This window comes from Eubalaena glacialis, chromosome 13, assembly GCF_028564815.1.
Source record: "Eubalaena glacialis isolate mEubGla1 chromosome 13, mEubGla1.1.hap2.+ XY, whole genome shotgun sequence".
Taxonomy (NCBI): domain Eukaryota; kingdom Metazoa; phylum Chordata; class Mammalia; order Artiodactyla; family Balaenidae; genus Eubalaena; species Eubalaena glacialis.
In genome coordinates this window covers 18,322,410-18,343,906 of record NC_083728.1, presented here as the reverse complement: position 1 = coordinate 18,343,906, position 21,497 = coordinate 18,322,410, and the positions used below count along the sequence as shown (strand labels likewise).

Here is a 21,497-nt window from a genome sequence, read left to right as displayed (position 1 = left end):
AAAATCCTTCCATCAGTATGAAGTAACTGAGATGCTATGAGATTTCATGGTGCTTCTGGCAGTCCATGCATGCACTGATTTAAAAGGAGTCACTTTGTGAGACCAATCATGAGGTAGTACACATGAAAACACCTTGCTTAGTGTGTGGGATGCAGCAGGTGCTCAAAAATAGAAAGTTCTCAGGATCTGTGATAGAAACTGCACAGGTGCTTCAAGAGTGAGTCTGGGTATTATGAGAATTTGAAGGAAAAGCTTAGGGTATAATGGGGAAGTGTGGTGGTCCTTAGGGATGTTCTCAAATATCCCAGTTCTCCCTCTGGGCACACAGTTGGAAGGCACTGCCTCATTCCTTTTTGAAGTTAAGCATGGCTGCATGACTAGTCTTGGCCAATGGAAAGTGCTGTGTATCATTTTGGGTGGAAACATTTTAGAACCATTGCCTTGTTTGCCACATTCCTTTCCCTGCCTTGGTGATTATGGAAGCACATGTCAAGATGGACTTTCCAACTTAAGTCCCTGAGTAACTAGGATAAGCAGAGCCCTTCTGCTGGCCCATTTTGCACATGTAGAAAGAGTGGAAAATATTTTTTCTGGAATATGCTGAGATTTCATGGTTGCTTGTTACTACAGCATAAATTAGTTTATCCTAACCAATATAGGAGTTTTCTTATAAACTCCCTCTGGAATATCTCAGACCCAAGCCATGTGATCTCCTGTGTGGTCTTAACTCTAACTCATTTGAGCTTGGGATTCCCGCATCTTCTCATGCCATGGCCCATCTGAGCTTTTTTCATGTGAACAGTCACTAAAGTAAAAACAGAATCAGGAAATGGGGTTGGGAGGGGTAAGATCATTCTCCAAAGACAAAATCAATTATATCAAAAGATTCAACAGGAACAGATGTCAGGCTTGGAACCACATATGAAATAAAGCTTGGGGTGGGGTTACAAAGCAACTGAGTCATGGGTGAATTAAGGCAGTCAACAGGTGCCACACAGACATGGTTCCTGAGGTCCTCCTAGGAAGTGATGTGCTTCTATGTGGAGTCTACAGGACAAATTGGAATGTACCAGGTAAGGGTGCTTCAATCCTCCCCTCCCTCAAGAGACGAGTTTCAGGAAAGCAGCAAAAAGGAAAAGGGAACTAGAACTACAACAACTGTGACGGATGCCTTATATGCATTGTCTCATTTGCTCTCCCCAAGTTTGGGGGAGGTATATCATTAATCTCATTAGGTATCTTGAGATGTTAAGAAATCAGCTCAAGTTCACATACATGGGAACAGCCATAATTCAAAGCCAAGTCTGTCTGATGCCTGACTTTCAGTTCTGTCTACCCAAACATGCCTCAGTAAGCCCATCCATGTGCAAATATTATTTTCACAGGGCTTGGACACAACTAAATATGGTTTCTTCCAATTCATTCAGAGACACAGAATTTTCCCTAACCCAGCTCTACCTAGATCATCCCAACTATTATAATGTGATTACGCTGCAAACACGAGGACTCATTCAAAATAGCATCTGCCTTCCAACTGTTCTTAAGAGGCAACTGAATTCAGGAGCTGGAAGAGGAAATGAAACATAGAGAGTGGTCACCCTTCTACTTCTCACTTCTCTTATTTAGCTCACCATTTGGAGGAGGCATCATGCAGGTTAAATGTGCCCCCACATGATGAAAAGGATATAGGAAGGAGTCTTCCCTCCGCATAAATAGAACAGGCACAACAGCACTGCCCAACAAAGGGTGGCTTCTGATGGATATTTGCATGAATTCACCACACTTGTTTTGCATACAACCGTTAATTATGGTCCTTTCAACTTCACAATCATGGCTAATGGTGGTGGGGATGCAGAGAACAGTAGATTCAGCAGACCTCATTCTGGGAAGAGTGGGAAAGAAACGATGCAAACTGCACCCACCCGCTGTTTACAACTGAGACAACTACTCTGGGTACCATTTGGAAGATCTGGAGGAAATCAAGGCTTCCCAGGAGCCTGGAGCTTGTGAAATGAGACAGCTGTGGAAAGTATTACTGCTATGATGGAAGGAAGGTCCTTTATGGCTCATCTTTCTATGAGGAAAATAGCCCAGAGCCATATCTCTCATGCTACACTGAATGGAAATTCAGACTTTACTCACACTTAATTTGTGCCTTTCAGTATTCAAGATCGTTTCTCTTTTAAACCTCCTCAAAATGGTTGTGTGAGTGTGTATTACTATTTCAATTCTATAAGTGAGGGAACTGAGACTCACAGACAACAAGAAACAGTCTGTACTCTCATTCATTCATTCATCAAATGATGACTGAGTTTCTACTGTGTGTTAAATATTGTACTCAGTAGGGAGAATACAGCAGCAAACAAGAGTTCCTGCCTCCTGGAGCTCTCAGACTAATGAGAGAGGCATGCATTGCAAAAAACAAGTGCAATTAAAAATATGCACAATGGATGAGGGGCGGAGCCTCAGGCGCTACAGGATCGTGATGAGTTGCGGCAGGGATAAGGGAAGATAGGGGCGTCAGCTGCTTCTTCTAGATGCTAGGGAATGCAGCTGGACCTGGATCCAAAGCAGGCTCTCCATAACCAGGCCCGATGGACAAGGCCCAGCTGGAGGACCGAGTGGAGCGTGGAAGGCCAGCCACCCTGTGCCTCTGGATTGGAGAATATAACCCATTTACATGTAAGGGTCTTGGTGCTCTGGCCGGGTGTCAGGGCTGAGCCTCTGAGGTGGGAGACCTGAGCTCAGGACACTGGACCACCAGAGACCTCCCGGCCCCACATAATAACAATCAGTGAGAGCTCTCCCAGAGATCTCCATCTCAACATTAAGACCAAACTCCACTAAACGACCAGCAAGCTACAGTGCTGGACACCCCATGCCAAACAACCAGCAAGACAGGAACACAACCCCACCCATTAGCAGAGAGGCTGCCTAAAATCATAATAAGTTCACAGACACCCCAGAACACACCACCATATGTGGCCTGCCCACCAGAAAGACAAGATCCAGCCTCCTCCACCAGAACAAAGGCACCAGTCCCCTCCACCAGGAAACCTACAACAACCTTACCCACTGGGGGCAGAAACCAACAACAACGGGAACTACGAACCTGCAGCCTGCGAAAAGGACACCACAAACACAGTAAGTTAAGCAAAATGATAAGACAGAGAAATATGCAGCAAATAAAGGAGCAAAGTAAAAACCCACCAGACCAAACAAATGAAGAGGAAATAGGCAGTCTACATGAAAAAGAATTCAGAGTAATGATAGTAAAGAGGATCCAAAATCTTGGAAATAGAATGGAGAAAATACAAGAAACGTTTAACAAGGACCTAGAAGAATTAAAGAGCAAATGAACAATGATGAACAACACAATAAATGAAATTAAAAATTCTCTAGAAGGAATCAATAGCAGAATAACTGAGTCAGAAGAACGGATAAGTGACCTGGAAGATAAAATAGTGGAAATAACTATTGCAGAGCAGAAAAAAGAAAAAAGAATGAAAAGAATTGAGGACAGTTTTAGAGACCTCTAGGACAACATTAAATGCACCAACATTCGAATTATAGGGGCCCCAGAAGAAGAAGAGAAAAAGAAAGGGACTGAGAAAATATTTCAAGAGATTATAGTTGAAAACTTCCCTAATAGGGGAAAGGAAACAGTCAATCAAGTCCAGGAGGTGCAGAGAGTCCCATACAGGATAAATCCAAGGAGAAACACGCCAAAACACATTATTACTCAAACTATCAAAAATTAAATACAGAGAAAAAATATTAAAAGCAGCGAGGGAAAAGCAACAAATAACATACAGGGGAATCCCCATAAGGTCAACAGCAGATCTTTCAGCAGAAACTCTGCAAGGCAGAAGGGAGTGGCAGGACACATTTAAAGTGATGAAAGGGAAAAACCTAAAACCAAGATTACTCTACCCAGCAAGGATCTCATTCAGATTCGATGGAGAAATTAAAATCTTTACAGACAAGCAAAAGCTAAGAGAATTCAGCACCACCAAACCAGCTTTACAACAAATGCTAAAGGAACTTCTCTAGGCAGGTAACACAGGAGAATGAAAACACCCACAAAAACAAACCCAAAACAATTAAGAAAATGGTAATAGGAACATACATATCAATAATTACCTTAAATGTAAACGGATTAAATGCTCCAACCAAAAGACATAGACTGGCTGAATGGATACAAAAACAAGACCCGTATATATGCTGTCTAAAAGAGACCCATTTCAGACCTAGGGACATATACAGACTGAAAGTGAGGGGATGGAAAAAGATATTCCATACAAATGGAAAACAAAAGAAAGGTGGAGTAGCAATTCTCATATCAGACAAAATAGACTTTAAAATAAAGACTATTACAAGAGACAAAGAAGGACACTACATAATGATCAAGGGATCAATCCAAGAAAAAGATATAGTAATTGTAAATATTTATAAACCCAACATAGGAGCACCTCAATACACAAGGCAAATGCTAACAGCCATAAAAGGGGAAATTGACAGTAACACAATCATAGTAGGGGACTTTAATACCCCACTTTCACCAATGGACAGATCATCCAAAATGAAAATAAATAAGGAAACACAAGCTTTAAATGACACATTAAACAAGATGGACTTAATTGATACTTATAGGACATTCTATCCAAAAATAACAGAATACAGCTACTTCTCAAGTACTCATGGAACATTCTCCAGGACAGATCATATCTTGGGTCACAAATCAAGCCTTGGTAAATTTAAGAAAATTGAAATCGTATCAAGTATCGTTTCTGACCACAACACTATGAGACTATATATCAATTACAGGAAAAAAATCTATAAAAAATACAAACACATGGAGGCTTAACAATACAGTACTAAATAAACAAGAGATCACTGAAGAAATCAAAGAGGAAATTTAAAAATACCTAGAAACAAAAGACAATGAAAAAACGACAATGCAAAACCTATGGGACGCAGCAAAAGCAGTTCTAAGAGGGAAGTTTATAGCAATACAATCCTACCTCAAGAAACAAGAAACATCTCAAATAAACAATATAACCTTACACCTAAAGCAATTAGAGAAAGAAGAACAAAAAACACCCAAAGTTAGCAGAAGGAAAGAAAGCATAAGGTTTTAGATTTCTATCACTGTTCTGTACATTTGTAATTTATGCATCTAGAGTTGGGAGTCTACCAAATGGTTATCACTAAAAGTTATTTTAAGTAGGAAAAAAAAAAAGAAAGCATAAAGATCAGATCAGAAATAAATGAAAAAGAAATGAAGGAAACAATAGCAAAGATCAATAAAACTAAAAGCTGGTTCTTTGAGAAGATAAACAAAATTGATAAACCATTAGCCAGACTCATCAAGAAAAAAAGGGAGAAGACTCAAATCAATAGACTTAGAAATGAAAAAGGAGAAGTAACAACTGACACTGTAGAAATACAAAGGATTATGAGATTACTACAGCAACTATATGCCAATAAAATGGACAACCTGGAAGAAATGGACAAATTCTTAGAAAAGCACCACCTTCCGAGACTGAACCAGGAAGAAATAGAAAATATAAACAGAGCAATCACAAGCACCGAAATTGAAACTGTGATTAAAAATCTTCCAACAACAAAAGCCCAGGACCAGATGGTTTCACAGGCGAATTCTATCAAACATTTAGAGAAGAGCTAACATCTTTCCTTCTCAAACTCTTCCAAAATATAGCAGAGGGAGGAGCACTCCCAAACTCATTCTACGAGGCCACCATCACCCTGATACCAAAACCAGACAAAGATGTCACAAAATAAAGAAAACTACAGGCCAATATCACTGATGAACATAGATGCAAAAATCCTCAACAAAATACTAACAAACAGAATCCAACAGCACATTAAAAGGATCATACACCATGATCAAATGGGGTTTATCCCAGGAATGCGAGGATTCTTCAATATACGTAAATCCATCAATGTGATAAACCACATTAACAAATTGAAGGAGAAAAAACATATGATCATCTCAACAGATGCAGAAAAAGCTTTCGACAAAATTCAACACCCATTTAGGGTTAAAACCCTCCAGAAAGTAGGCATAGAGGGAACTTACCTCAACATAATAAAGGCAATATATGACAAACCCACAACCAACATCGTTCTCAATGGTGAAAAACTGAAACCGTTTCCACTAAGATCAGGAACAAGATAAGGTTGCCCACTCACCACTATTATTCAATATAGTTCTGGACGTTTTAGCCACAGCAATCAGAGAAGAAAAAGAAATAAAAGGAATCCAAATCAGAAAAGAAGTAAAACTGTCACTGTTTGCAGATGACATGATATTATACATAGAGAATCCTAAAGATGCTACCAGAAAACTACTAGAACTAATCAATGAATTTGGTAAAATAGCAGGATACGAAATTAATGCACAGAAATCTCTTGCATTCCTATACACTAATGATAAAATATCTGAAAGAGAAATTAAGGAAACACTCCCATTTACCACTGCAACAAAAAGAATAAAATACCTAGGAATAAACCTACCTAAAGAGACAAAAGACCTGTATGCAGAAAACTATAAGACACTGATGAAAGAAATTAAAGGTGATACAAACAGATGGAGAGATATACCATGTTCTTGGATTGGAAGAATCAACACTGTGAAAACGATTATACTACCCAAAGCAATCTACAGATTCAGCGCAATCCCTATCAAACTACCAATGGCATTTTTCACAGAACTAGAACAAAAAATTTCACAATTTGTATGGAAACACAAAAGACCCCGAATAGCCAAAGCAATCTTGAGAAAGAAACACGGAGCTGGAGGAATCAGGTTCCCGGACCTCAGACTATACTACAAAGCTACAGTAATCGAGCCAGTACGGTACTGGCACAAAAACAGAAATATAGATCAATGGAACAGGATAGAAAGCCCAGAGATAAACCCATGCAGATATGGTCACCTTATCTTTGATAAAGGAGGCAAGAATATATAATGGAGAAAAGACAGCCTCTTCAATAAGTGGTGCTGGGAAAACTAGACAGTTACACGTAAAAGAATGAAATTAGAACACTCCCTAACACCATACACAAAAATAAACTCAAAATTATTAAAGACCTAAATGTAAGGCCAGATAATATAAAACTCTTAGAGGAAAACATCGGCAGAACACTCTATGACATAAGTCACAGCAAGATCCTTTTTGACCCACCTCCTAGAGAAATGGAAATAAAAACAGAAATGAACAAATGGGACCTAATGAAACTTAAAAGCTTTTGCACAGCAAAGGAAACTATAAACAGATGAAAAGACAACCCACAGAATGGGAGAAAATATTTGCAAATGAAGCAACTGACAAAAGATTAATCTCCAAAATATACAAGCAGCTCATGCAGGTCAATATGAAAAGAACAAACAACCCAGTCCAAAAATGTGCAGAAGACCTAAATAGACATTTCTCCAAAGAAGATATACACATTGCCAACAAACGCATGAAAGGATGCTCAACATTACTAATCATTAGAGAAATGCAAATCAGAACTACAGTGAGGTATCACCTCACATGGGTCAGAATGGTCATTATCAAAATATCTACAAACAATAAATGCTGGAGAGGTGTGGAGAAAAGGGAACCCTCTTGCACTGTTGGTGGGAATGTAAATTGATACAGCCACTATGGAGAACAGTATGGAGGTTCCTTAAAAAACTAAAAATAGAACTACCATACGACCCAGCAATCCCACTACTGTGCATATACGCTGAGAAAACCATAATTCAAAAAGAGTCATGTACCACAATGCTCATTGCGGCACTATTTACAATAGCCAGGACATGGAAGCAACCTAAGTGTGTATTGACAGATGAATGGATAAAGAAGATGTGGCACATATATACAATGGAATATTACTCAGCCATAAAAAGAAATGAAATTGAGTTATTTGTAGTGAGGTGGATGGACCAAAGTCTGTCATACAGAGTGAAGTAACTCAGAAAGAGAAAAACACATACCGTATGCTAACACATATATATGGAATCTAAAAAAAAAGAAACAAAATGGTTCTGAAGAACCTAGGGGCAGGACAGGAATAGAGACGCAGATGTAGAGAATGGACTTTAGGACACAGGGAGGGGGAAGAGTAAGCTGGGATGAAGTGAGAGAGTGGCAGTGACATATATACACTACCAAATGTAAAATAGATAGCTAGTGGGAAGCGGCCGCATAGCACAGGGTGATCAGCTCCATGCCTTGTGACCACCTAGAGGGGTGGGATAGGGAGGCTGGGAGGGAGACACCAGAGGGAGGGGATATGGGGATATATGTATACGTATGGCTGATTCACTTTGTTATACAGCAGGAACTAACAAACCATTGTTAAGCAATTATACTCCAATAAAGATGTTAAAAAAATATGCACAATGTTGTAAATCAAAAGAACAGGTTAACATATAGTGAGTACTGGTGTGGATGGCTCTTAGATAATATGATTGGAAAGTTCCCAAAGGATATGACATTGAAGATGAGGCCTGAAAACTGAGAAGGTACTAGTTCTTCAAAGAATGAAGAAGAGAGACGTGGATAATATAGCAGCCTGCAAGAGGTCCCTGAAGTGAGAAAAATATCTTGGAACATATGAGAAATAATGTCTTAGAAAATGTTCAAGAGAGGAGGGGTAGTTGAAATGTAGCAGGAATGGTCTAACTATATCTGGAGTACAATGCTAGGTTCTGGTTACCCCTTTTTAAGGAAGGCATTGGAAAAAAGGAGTCTGTCTATAGGAGAACAGAATAAACAGGATGAAAGAGATACGGAAATCATGCCATATGAGACACAGAAGTAATTGCATATTAAATATCAATGAGAGATGGCCTGGGTGGCCAGGAATGGTAGTTGATACTGTCGTATTTTCTCCAAAAGGCTGACATGGTAAAGAATGATTTGATTTGTTCCAATCAATACAAGTGTCCAAGAGTAGAGAGTTAAGGGGACAGAATTTGGCTTTATAGAAAGGAGAAAGTTCTAACAATTTTTCTTGTTCAACAAAGGAATCAACTCTTTCCCTCCAAAGAATTGCAGTGGTCAAGCTGCGGCTATATAATGCCTTGCCAAGAACACTTTATTAGAGATTTCTATGTTGGCTTCTGGTGTAGATTAGATGACACCTCAAAATCATCCAATTCTTAACCACTATAGGTCTGTAATATTGTTGTATCCAAAACAAATAGTTACAGTATGGCCTGATTCGCAAGAAAGACAGATGCTGAGAATTCAGCACCAAAGACAGTGCTTCAACAGGTGGGACTGACCTTGTTATCTGTAAGAAAGCATAAATGGGTTAATGGGATATTGGGTTGGCCCAAAAGCTCATTTGGGTTTTTCCATAAGTTGCTATGGAAAAACCCGAACGAACTTTTGGGCCAACCCAATACTAATCTGATCAGAATTCCAAACGCCAGTGCCCGTGAACAACTCACACTTCATGAAAGTGCCTGCGAGGACTCTGCGGACCATGCTTCATAATGGACATCATACTCGGACTCTCCATGGTGTTTATAGGGCTGGATTAAATTACTCCACATTTATATTCACTGTAGAGTTTACAAAATGTCTTTACTCCCATCCTAATAATAGTCAAGATTTAATGAGTGACCTCCACATTTCTAAACCTAATGACTAATTATTTGACACATTATTTTACTTATTTATTTTTGGTCTCTCCCCTACTGGAATGTAAATGCTATGAGGGCAGGGATTTTTTGTCTGTTTGGCTTACTGCTTTATTCCCAGCACTCAAAAAAGGTGTCTTTTTTAGGGGGTGGGGGGAACATAGAGTGTGTGCTTGTTAGATGTGTCCTTAATTAATTAATCAATCACATCTAACTCTTTTAATAGGTTACTTAAAAGTCACACAGTTACTAGGGTTTTGTGTATAGGCAGTCTGATTGTAAAGGCTGAATATTTAGCCACTCTGCTAAGCTGAAAAAACATCTTTACTATTCATAGAATAAATATATCTGAACCCTAAAATTCTCTTACCCTGTTTTGACTGAAACTTGTAGATGGGATTGGAAGCAATGAAACTGACTGATAGTAAATCATTCAACCTTGCCCACAACCATCCTGCAACAAATGGCCATATCTGCTTTCCTTTAACTTTTTAAATGTAATATAACTCTGCCCTAACCTTTGTTTTTAATCTTCTAGTGATATAGATTTGCTGAATTCTGGTTTTTACTTGACTCAAGACATTTTACCCCTTTATGAAGGGAGTAAAGCATCACTTAAAAAAAAACATAGTGCTTCTGTTTTCTGGCTTGCTTTATAGTTGCTGATTTTCATGTTTACTTATAGTTTCCTTTATTTCTCCCCCTTTTCTTTGCAGATTGTTGTCTTCTGGCTTTTCTACGATAGATTGGAAGGCTGCCTTTTTGTTCCAAAAAAGTATACTTAAAAAAAATCTTAGTATCAAAAATGAAATAGTCATTAGCTATTCCATCCTGTCTAAAGTGGGAAAATTAGCAGATTTTTATTTACATTCATCAATCCTCCAACTCTTCCTTAGTTTTTGTTGACATAAGAGTGAATTACAGACCCAGATCACAACTGTTAACTTTTTACATTATACATCTTTTCTTTAAGTAATTGCTTTTAATATTAGCCTCTTTGTAACATGTTTAGAGCAATTATTTAGCATTAATATGATATTTAATTAGTTTCCATGCTCACTGTGGGTCTTTTTAATTTTTTTTTTTTTAATTTTATTTATTTTATTTATTTATTTATGGCTGTGTTGGGTCTTCGTTTCTGTGCGAGGGCTTTCTCCAGTTGCGGCAAGCGGGGGCCACTCCTCATCGCGGTGCGCGGGCCTCTCACTATCGCGGCCTCTCTTGTTGCGGAGCACAGGCTCCAGACGCGCAGGCTCAGCAATTGTGGCTCACGGGCCCAGCCGCCCCGCGGCATGTGGGATCTTCCCAGACCAGGGCTCAAACCCGTGTCCCCTGCATTGGCAGGCAGACTCTCAACCACTGTGCCACCAGGGAAGCCCTGTGGGTCTTTTTATTTCATATTTCTCTATTCTTGATTTCTTTATTTTGATTCATTGCTTGGTCAGTTGCTCTCTGAATGATTTATTAGAAGCAGGACCTGTGGGACCCTCAGGATGGTGAGAATGTCTTTCTGATGCATTTACACAAGAACAACAACTTGGCTGATAAGAAATTTGTGGGTTACAACATTTTCTCCTCAAAAATCCTCCAGGCTTAACTGCATTGTCTTCCGCCCTTTATGATACGGCGAAATCTGAGGGGGCCAAGCAGAGATGTGTTAGACCGAGAATGACTTTCCTGCTCCTGTGTCCCTTTCACCCAACTCTTTTCAGTAAAACTTAATACTACACAGTAATTTGAAATGGTGTGTGGTTTTTCTCTTGCTAGAAAAATACAATACTCTTAGTGCCACCTCCCACAGCTTTTTCCTCTCTGTTCCTGTGAGGCCGACTACACCCTCAAGACACCTGGCATAAGCACCCATCCAGTTCCACCCCTGCTCGTGTTTCATTACAGCAAACCTTAGTTCCCAAATGGGTGTACACATGGGGTGGGATCAGAGGCATGAGTAATTAAATGGCTTTGTTTATCTCGGAAGCAGTAGTAGAAACTGCTTCTTAGATGAGGTAGCTTCACAGTGGGGTGACTTTTTCCCAATGGCAAAACCGCACGTCTTGAAAACGGTTTCTATTATACGATGTCTCCTGCCTCATCTGCTGTTCTTCTAGGACCTACCATGCTCAGGTTGGGGAAATCTCTCCTGGGGTCCATTTTCCAGTTTCCTGGGTTCTACAAACTTGGTCTGTTGCTGGGTTTTCATCAGGAGAATCTTGGTAGGAATGTGATAGCAGGTGAATTGAATGAAGCTACGACTCTGCTCCACAGCATGGAAACCCAACAGTACCACTTGATATGCTGCCAAGAGCAGGGAAGGCCATCCCTTCTCAGGGCTGTGCTGAACCAAGAAACTGGCTCATATGGGATGCAGAGAACCAAGAACTAGATGAGCTCCCAGATGCTTCTGGCCATCTTTATGTCTTCCTCCTCAATACCTCAGAGTGGTGCATGCAGAGGGAAGACCAGATGGACAGGTGGAAGGCAGTCTGGCTTCTTTTTGTAGTTCTATACTCTCTGTGAGGAATGTTGCTTGAACCAGTAATGAATGCAGAACTGAAATACCAATGTGCAATCTAAATGGGTAGGTGGACATTTTAAATGTTAATTAGTTTCTCAATCCAGGTTTCTCATAAGGTAATGACTGCCACTGACAGACTAGACTACCTTGGCCACAGGCTGTTCTGTAAGAACTTCACCAAATCTTGCTTCTGTCTCAGCTTTCCCTTCTCCAGTGAGCGAAACACTGTGCAACATGGCACATAAGATTCCCTTACATTTATAGAAGCTCTTTGAGGGCACATACTACATACTCTTAATATGAACTATCGGGTCTAGCAAACGTCACTGTTCATTATCTATTTGTTGGATGAAATATGGCAACCTGAAACATGTCCACAAAAGCATCCTAGATGGAAAATACTTGAGTATAAGAGGAACTTAAAGATAGTTAGCTTGCAGAACACAAGACCAGATGGGTGTGTGTGTATAGAGGGGAAGTGAATGGTGGAAAAGTTCTTATGTAACTGAAAAAAAATACCACCTGAGAAGATGATTGCACTGGTTCTACTGGGACCTAAAAGTATGGATCAAGAGCAATGGGTAGAAGCTACAATAAACGATATATTTAAGTCAGTTTAAAAAAAGCTTTCTTAGAGCCACAGCCTCCACAAAGATCAGCAAAGTTACCACATAAAGAAGTGAGTTCTCTGTCATTGGAGGTATTCAAGAATAAGCACTAACATCATCAAATAAATGCTGGAGAGCATGTAGAGAAAAGGGAACCCTCCTACCCTGTTTGTGGGAATGTAAATTGGTGCAGCCACTATGGAGAACAGTATGGAGGTTCCTTAAAAAACTAAAAATAGAGTTGCCATATGATCCAGCAATCCCACTCCTGGGCATATATCCAGAGAAAACCTTAATTCAGAAAGATACCTGCATCCTAATGTTGATAGCAGCACTATTTACAATAGCCAAGACATGGAAGCAACCTAAATGTTCATCATTTGAATGGATAAAGAAGACGTGGTATATATGTATATATATATATACAATGGAATACTACTCAGCCATAAAAAAGAATGAAATAATGCCATCTGCAGCAACATGGATGGACCTAGAGATTATCATACTAAGTGAAGTAAGTCAGAAAGAGAAAGACAAATATCATATGATATTACTTATATGTGGAATCTAAAAAAATGATACAAATCAACTTATTTACAAAACAGAAATAGACCCATAGACATAGAAAACAAACTTATGGTTACCAAAGAGGAAAGGGGTTGGAGGAGTTTGGGATTAACAGATACATTGCTATATATAAGACAGATAAACAACAAGGTGCTACTGTATAGTGCAGGGAACTATTTACAATATCCTGTAATAAACCATAATGAAAAAGAATATGTATACATAACTGAATCACTTTGCTGTACACCAGAAAGTAACACAACATTGTAAATCAACTATACTCCAATTTAAAAAAAAGAATAATCATTAACATCAGTTAACTGTGATACTGTAATATTGACTGAAGCACTGTTTTGTATGTAGGGGGAGGGAGGGAGATATTGGATGACCTTTCAGATCCTTTACAGCCCTGTGATTTTGTAATGTTATGACTGGCACTCCTCAGTAACCAAAAAAATATTTGACACAAAAAGGTTACCTTGTCTTTCGGAGAAAAATACTTTCTAATGTGACTAACGGTAATGATAAAGGGGTTAGCAGTCACTGATTAACTAAAACATGTTCAGTGCATTAATAGATATCAAATTTATAGGTATTCTTTTATAGATGAGGAAATTAAGACTCAGATCTGCATATGATTTGCCCAAGTGAAACACCTTTCTATCCTCTAATACAGGGGTCTCAGAATTTTTTTCTGTAAAGGGCCATATAGTAAATATTTTAGGCTTTATGCAGCATAGAGTCTGTCTCAACTACTCAAGTGTATTGCTGTAGCATCAAAGCAGTTACAGACCATGGAAATGAATAGGCGTCACTGTATTCAAAACAAAAAACAAAAAACCAACAACAACCCTTTACTCACAAAAAAAGGCATGGGTCAGGATGATTTGGTCCACGGGCCTTAGTTTGTCAACCTCTGCTCTAAAGCCATGCTGCCTTCTCATTTAAGAATGGAAAAACAAGGCAAGAAATGGCCTCCATGTGGCCATACTTACTCCATTTGCTTTGCTGAGTGCCTGGAAGTAGATGCTGTAGCTTTTCAGAGGGGAAAGAGGTGGGTTCCAGTAGCCATTGTATGTCTTGTTGTCACCCACTGTAAATGGCTGGGTGACAGGCAGGTTGGCAGGCTTCAATTCAGCAGCAAAGTAGTGTAGAGAATCGAGGCTGGAGGCATTCCTATAGCTCACCGGCACCGAAAAGCACTCAATGATGTCAGCTGCCCTCCGTGACTTCTGAAGTCGCTCCTCCTTGACAACCAGCTGATAAACACTGGACAGGAAAGAGGAGAGGCAGATGAGCAACTGCCTGGAGGGATGAACTTTTACTTATCATCGTCACTTCTGTCTGCAACTTAAACCTCCCTCCTGAGCTTCAGACTTACAAACCCGCTGCTTTGTAGAAACAGATTTCCATTTAGATGTTCCAAAGCCAGCTCACACTGCGTATGTCCAAAAACGCAACTCAGTTTCAACCCCTACAAACCTGTGTGCACCTCCTTCTACATTTCTTTCCTTAGTGAGGGTAGCATTGCTCATCAAGTGGCCAGATCTTGAATACGGGGCTCATTCTCATTTCTTGCATCCTTGGTTTGCACTCTGCTTTAATCAACAAGCTCTGTTGACTTGACATCAGCCATCTGAACCTGCCCCTCCCTTTTTTTCTGCTCCCATCAAATTGTTGAGGTTGGGCACTTCCCCACCTCTTAGCTGAACTCAGCTAGTCTCTTTGCCTCTAACTGATTGGATCAACTCACCAGTCAATCCACTGACCTTCCTAAACATAAACACTGTCCCTCTTCAAGCACTTTCATAGGCTCTCCATTATTCAAATGAGACAATCGAGACTCTTCATCCTGACCTTTGGGGCACTTTGTGTCTGGCTTCTAGTCTACCCCTCAGAGAGTCTTATGGTAAACCCCTCATTGCAGCTGCTGCAGACCCCATGCTATTGCACAAACCTCCTTTGGATCCCAGCCTATGCCATCACCAGTTCGTGCTTCCTCCATCTGCAATGCCCTCTCATTCAACTTCTGCCTGTGGAAGCCTTTCTCTAAAGGCTAAGCCTATCTTTCATCTCCTCTATGAAGCCAGTATAGATCCTCCAAATCTGAATGACTTTCCCCCTACTCGGCTCCCCCACTGCTCGTTAATGGCTATCCGCTTGGGACAGCAATAACATAAGCATGGAACTGCTGTTTCTAGGTCTAGACTGTGACCTTTTAGGCAGTGGAAGTTGTGGCTTAGTTATCTCTGTATCACTCTCCTCCATTCACATACCGCTCAGCAGGTTGCCTGATACCTATATAGTGATCAGTGAATGCTTGTTCAAATGGACCAAATTGAACTAAAATTGAAAATAAGCATGACACCCAATCTGACAGGATGCAGAAACCCTAATCAAGATAAACAGTGATTCTTCTGAGCTCCTGTCTAGTGATCTCACACATTCCCTTCAACTTAGAAGGACTGTAAGAAGGTGTGAATGTGTGAAGAGAGATGACCGAGCCTTTTTAAAACACCAACTGTATGCCAAATGGGTAGGCTCCTTTCATAAAAGTTATCCTAAATTTTGTGAATTCTGATAACATTTTACTATCTCTTCAAATGCCCACAGTTTGTAGTTCTCTTGAATAAATGCTTTTTTTTTTTTTTTTTAGAAGATCTTTATTGCACATATCTCTGGGACTCATGATTTAAGCCAATTATCCCAAGAGTACCTCCAGGAACTTTTGGAAATTAATGAAGTGACTGCAGCAATAGCCTCAAACCAATCATTTAAAGATGGCACAGTGAACGAACACATGGTTTATAAAAATGGAACGTGGTGAGTGCTACCATTCTTCAGTCAGGCTACCCATCTAAAGACATTTGGTTAAGAAGCACAACTTGGTAGAGACAGAGGTACAGGGTTATTTAATTAGGGAAAAAAGGCTACAGAGGGACTGACCCAAGGAAACATGACACAATCAATAGGTCAAGTCTTCCCCTGGATCTCCTTGAGCATGGGGATGGTCAGCAATGCGGATGGGAAACAAACGGGCATGTGAGTGCTGCCCCTGGATGAGTGATACGTGAGTGGAGGTGAGCAACAGTCAATGAGATGCCTGCTATCTGCTGTGCACATCTGAACAAGAACTCAACAGCCCAGAGTGCATGTGAGTGACATGTGAGTGAATGCGGCCAACCTCTCTGGGAGCACGAACTACATCTGAGTGTGAACGATGTCCAAATGAGGATCTGTAGGACCTGGGTGTCTGAAAGCTGAGCGAACATGTATACTCTCTGAATGAGCGGGTGTAACATCCAGACAAATGTGAACCTGAGTGTTTGGACACCTAAATAAGTGTGTATGAAATCTGAGTGAGTGTCTCCAACAGCCCAAAGTGTGTGTATGTATTTGTGTGAGTGTGAGACATCCGTATGTGTACATAAAACTGAAGTCAACAAATAATTAAATTAAATTACGACTTTAATATTCATCCTATCCTCAACTCTGAGGTCCTTTTCAATGGTACCATCACTATGGTTATCAGGACAGTTAAGCTCAAAACAGTCCCTGAAAAACAGCACAAAGACCCAAGTCCCAAACTGAGGTCATGGGGTGAGAGTGGAGGAGCACCTATGCCAGTTTTCAGGACCTGTATTACTTTACGTATAACAAGAATCTCGAGTAAAATTGAATCTGGCTAGTGTGCTAAGGACTACTTGTTGAGGGTCCGTTACTCATGTGACTCTAATCTATGAGGGGAAGGGCAGAAAGGAATTAAGAGAAAAGGAGCAACAGTCTCTTGGGTTCACCTGTCCACGCTTGCAATAGCACCTACAATACTCTGCACTGGGCTTGGGGGGCACTCAACCGATCCAGCCCTCATGCCCTCTTGACCAGGTCAGGAGGGACCAACAGCTTCATCCTCAGAAGCAGGACGTTGAAAAGAGCTGTGGGCCCCTGCTTTCCCCTGAGGCCCAGCCTATCCCTAATCACCACTTGGGTTAATCCCACCCACACGAGAAGACCTCTGTCTCTGTTTCTCAGCCCAGAACTCTCATGCCACCCTTGAATCCTTCTGTCATCCTTACCCCAAAACCTTGGGAGCTTCACTGGGGCTGGATTCCACTCCCTAGAATCATTCTGTTGTCCCTGTCCCTCCGATAATGGGATGGATCAAGAAGAGTCACAAAGGGGCTTTCCTGGTGGCGCAGCTGTTCAGAGTCTGCCTGCCAGTGCAGGGGACACAGGTTCAAGCCCTGGTCCGGGAAGATCCCACATGCCGTGGAGCAACTAAGCCCGTGCGCCACAACTACTGAGCCTGTGCTCTAGAGCCCGTGAGCCTAGAGCCTGTGCTCCGCAATGGGAGAGGCCACTGCAGTGAGAGGCCCGTGCACTGCAACGAAGAGTAGCCCCCGCTCGCTGCAACTAGAGAGAGAAAGCCCGCGCAGCCACGAAGACCCAACGCAGCCAAACAATAAATTAAAAAAAAAAAAAATAGAAGAGTCACAAGGCTGGCCCGAGGGCTGCCCATGAGTGGCATGAGATTCTGCAGTCATGGACAGCCAAGCAGTGGGGTCTTCACTGAGCTCTGACACGTGAATGTTGCCAAGGGCTACAGAGAGAGGCAAATCATCTCTCCAGGGGTCAGCCTGTGACCCCACTGCCCCCTCCTCCCCACCAATCTGCTTATTGAGGACTCACTTGTCAATTGAACCAAACTCAGCAGCCAGATTACAGATGAGGCAGCTGAGGCTGAGAGGCTGAGTGCCGCACGGGTGTCAAACTGCAGCAAAAGTAGAAATCCAGACTCACAGTCAGTTCAGTATCCTTTCATTTTCTCTACCTTCCTTCTTCTTCCATAAGCCAACAAAATGTGCAGAGGGCCTTCCAAGCATTTTTTTGTTTTGTTTTGCTTGGCAGCTGAAATTGCATAGCTCTATTCCACCCAGCCTCGTCTGAAATCACAAAGACTAGCAAAGGGTATTTTTTGCGTTAAACTGTGTTGTCAACATATGGTTCACATACAATTGGGATCAGTGTGCCAGAGCACACCCAGCAGCTTCCTGAGGCCCACTGTGTCTGTAGTCTGTCCATTCAGAAGCAAATCTACAATTGCAGCCAGAAAGCTGTAAACCATTTCGTCATATAAATCTTTTTTGCCAGGGAATGCAGCCTTTCTCAAAGATCTGGGAGCTCTGACTAAGGGGAAGGAGGTAAGAAATGGCCGAGCAAGTTATGAGACTTTCCTGTCCCTGAAATACATACTGTAGGAAGCGGTGGGAGAAAAACGAGAGAGGGGGCATTATTTTTGTTTCTGAGGTAACTTCATTCTCATCATCATTCTCTTGAAAATATATTTATCGAAGCTCTTTTCAGCTTGCTGGTGATGATTAAATCATACCTAAATGAGACTACCCACTCCCCCCCACCAAGTCATTAACTCTAGTGCAAAATAAGTGGTTAGAATAAACTATTCAGGATCATTTGTAAAGAGACAGGATTTTTTTAAGTAGAAAATTCCTGATAGTACGAGAATAACTTATTCTTTTCTACGCTTACCTCACAACATACAACATTTACTCATACATCTCCCCCTCCTGTGATACCTTCTCTATTTCTCCCAATGAGAAGGTGGACATTTAGGCCCACATTTTCTGCATAATTTATTATAAGGGTCTCTTCTTTCAGGACCCTGAAAGCTAGGCTGCAACCTCACCTCAATGCATAAGACCAAGGGGCATTTGTACCTCTTTCACCTCCTTAGCTTTGGTTCCCTCACCGTCAATGTCCATTGTTCATCCTCTTTCTACAGTGACTGATACCCCCCTCCCCTCTCCTCCCTGACTTTTCAGACCCAGGCTTGCCAGCAACTTCTATATTTTAGTTTCAGTGTCTCCTGAGACAAGAATACTCTACTCTGGTCCCAAGTCCAAGACCCCAGCTCGTAGAGGTCAATAGCCTTAGATGCCTTTAAGAGCAAAACCTGCAGGAACCTCTGCAGGCTTTGGAAGAACCCTGCCACTGGACCCTCATGCTTTCCGAATTAATGGTTTAGATGATGACTCATGCTTCTCTGACCAGGTACCACTGAGGGGAACCAGGGACCTATCAGACCCATGCCTCCATCATAGACACATCCTGTGGCACCCTTTCTATATCCAGGGAAGATGTTTCCAGCCAGAGGCTATATCCATTCAGAATGTTGAAGTCAGAAGACAGATGGAGGGTATGCTGCCCAACTTCAGAAAGTGGCATATTTGAGCCAATGTTCTCCCAGAAATAGGTTTGTCTTAGTTCAAGTTCTTCTAGAAACAGACCCTCAGCCAAAGTTTCAATGCAAATAATCTGTTAAAGAAGTGGTCCCAGGAGAAACCAGTAAGGGAGTGAGGGAAGAGGAGAGAAGAGGGCAGAAGCTAAGTAAGAATATGATTTCAAGGCCAGGTCCCAGACTCAACCTGATCCCATAGGGAGCTCTGGAGCATAAATTGTACCCCACAGTTTGTCTTATCTCAAGCCAAGGGTGTTTGAGCCTCTGATACCAATCAGTTATTGGTTATGGACCCTCCTGCAGAGACAAACTCCCAGGTGCTCCCAACTTTGTGGGTCAAACAAGGTGGCTCTTGTAGCCTAACGGCAACCCTTCAAAGATGGTCACGGTCAAGGGCCATTTGCATCAAAGCACATAGAATCTGGAGGATGGGCACATTGCAGGAAAGGGGAGATGAGGGGATCTGTATGGGCACCAACAGTTCCCCTACAGGGCACCTATGACCAATGACCACATGGGACTTGCATAAGAGCAGAGATCCAGTTAGGCAAAGTATTTTTCAACCTTTGTTTTCAGCCCAACTCTGCTGAGGCATATGGTAACATTCCATCAATCACAGTGACTTCTCCTATAAAATATCTAAGTAAGAGTAAAATAAAAATAGTTTTAAGTCCAGTGGAAGCCCCTTCAGGCAGCTCGCACATCCTTTGGTGGCCCCATTGATCACTGAGCACACCCTTGCTTGCAGGCACCACAAGATGTTTGAGGTTCACCTGTGCCCTCCTTCCCTGGAACCATAATCAGGCACTTCTAGGCACCAAGTAAGCTCATTGTACTGTTAAACAATTGCTTCTATGCCCTTTAACTGGACAGAATTAAGGAATACAGTTTTTAATTGAAGTATAGTTGATTTACAATTTTGAGTTAGTTTCAGGTGTGCAGCAAAGTGATTCACTCATACATATGTGTGTGTGAATTCTTTTTCAGATTCTTTCCCATTATAGGTTATTACAAGATATTGAATATAGTTGCCTGTGCTATACAGTAGGACCTTGTTGTGAAATACCTTTTTTTTTTTTTTTTTTTTGTGAAATACCTTTTTTAACATCATAAGTTCATACTGATTAGTTCATACTGGTATTGCCAATTCAAATCCAGTAACACAAGATTCTTCTTTACCTTTCCCATATTTGTTTTTCCAAATTCCTACACCAAGAACCCTCATTTTCAATATCAATATTTTACTCATATACATTGTCACATGACACACACAAAACAGTTTCACAATTAACTCATCAACACTACAACCAACCTCAAAACTTATAAGTACAGTTCAAGATTTTCTGAACTGCCCTGCTCTAGTTCCCTCCCAGATGGTTCAGTCCTAAAGCCATTAGACAGGGCAGAGCAAACAGGCATCTGTACATGATGGGGGAAGCCATGGTGGCCCAGAGTAGGGAGTGGAAGCCCACCCAGCATCCCTGAGTCTGTTTCTGGAAGAACCCAACCTGAAATAACCTCTATATGCCTCAACTTCCTCATATTTAAAAATCAGGGTATGGGCCTTCTTGAATGGTGGAGTGAGGAGCTCAGCACATTCTCTCTCCAAAGAGCAATGATTAAACTGAACAGTATTAGCAACAATAACAATTTTAGTAGTGACTGGAGGAAAATGTATAGCTTTAAATAACTATGTTAGAAAAGAAGAAAGATCTCAAATAATTAATCTAAGTATCTACCTTAAGACAGTAGAAAAATAAGAGCAAACTAAACTCTAAATAGGCAGAAAGGAAACAAGAATAAAAATTAGAGTGAAAATCAATGTAATAGAAGACATAAAAATAAGAGTGAAAAATCAATGAAACAAAAGTTGGTTTTTGAAAAGAT

General features: G+C 41.0%; 1 protein-coding gene across 1 annotated transcript in view; it reads right to left on the bottom strand.

The window, feature by feature from the left end:
- PTPRT (protein tyrosine phosphatase receptor type T) overlaps nucleotides 1–21,497 on the bottom strand; it is a 776,285-nt gene that overhangs the window by 223,375 nt on the left and 531,413 nt on the right. The window contains exon 11 of the mRNA XM_061209812.1: nucleotides 14,350–14,623. Within this exon, the coding sequence (XP_061065795.1) occupies nucleotides 14,350–14,623 (274 nt within the window). The remainder of the gene's footprint in view (nucleotides 1–14,349; nucleotides 14,624–21,497) is intronic.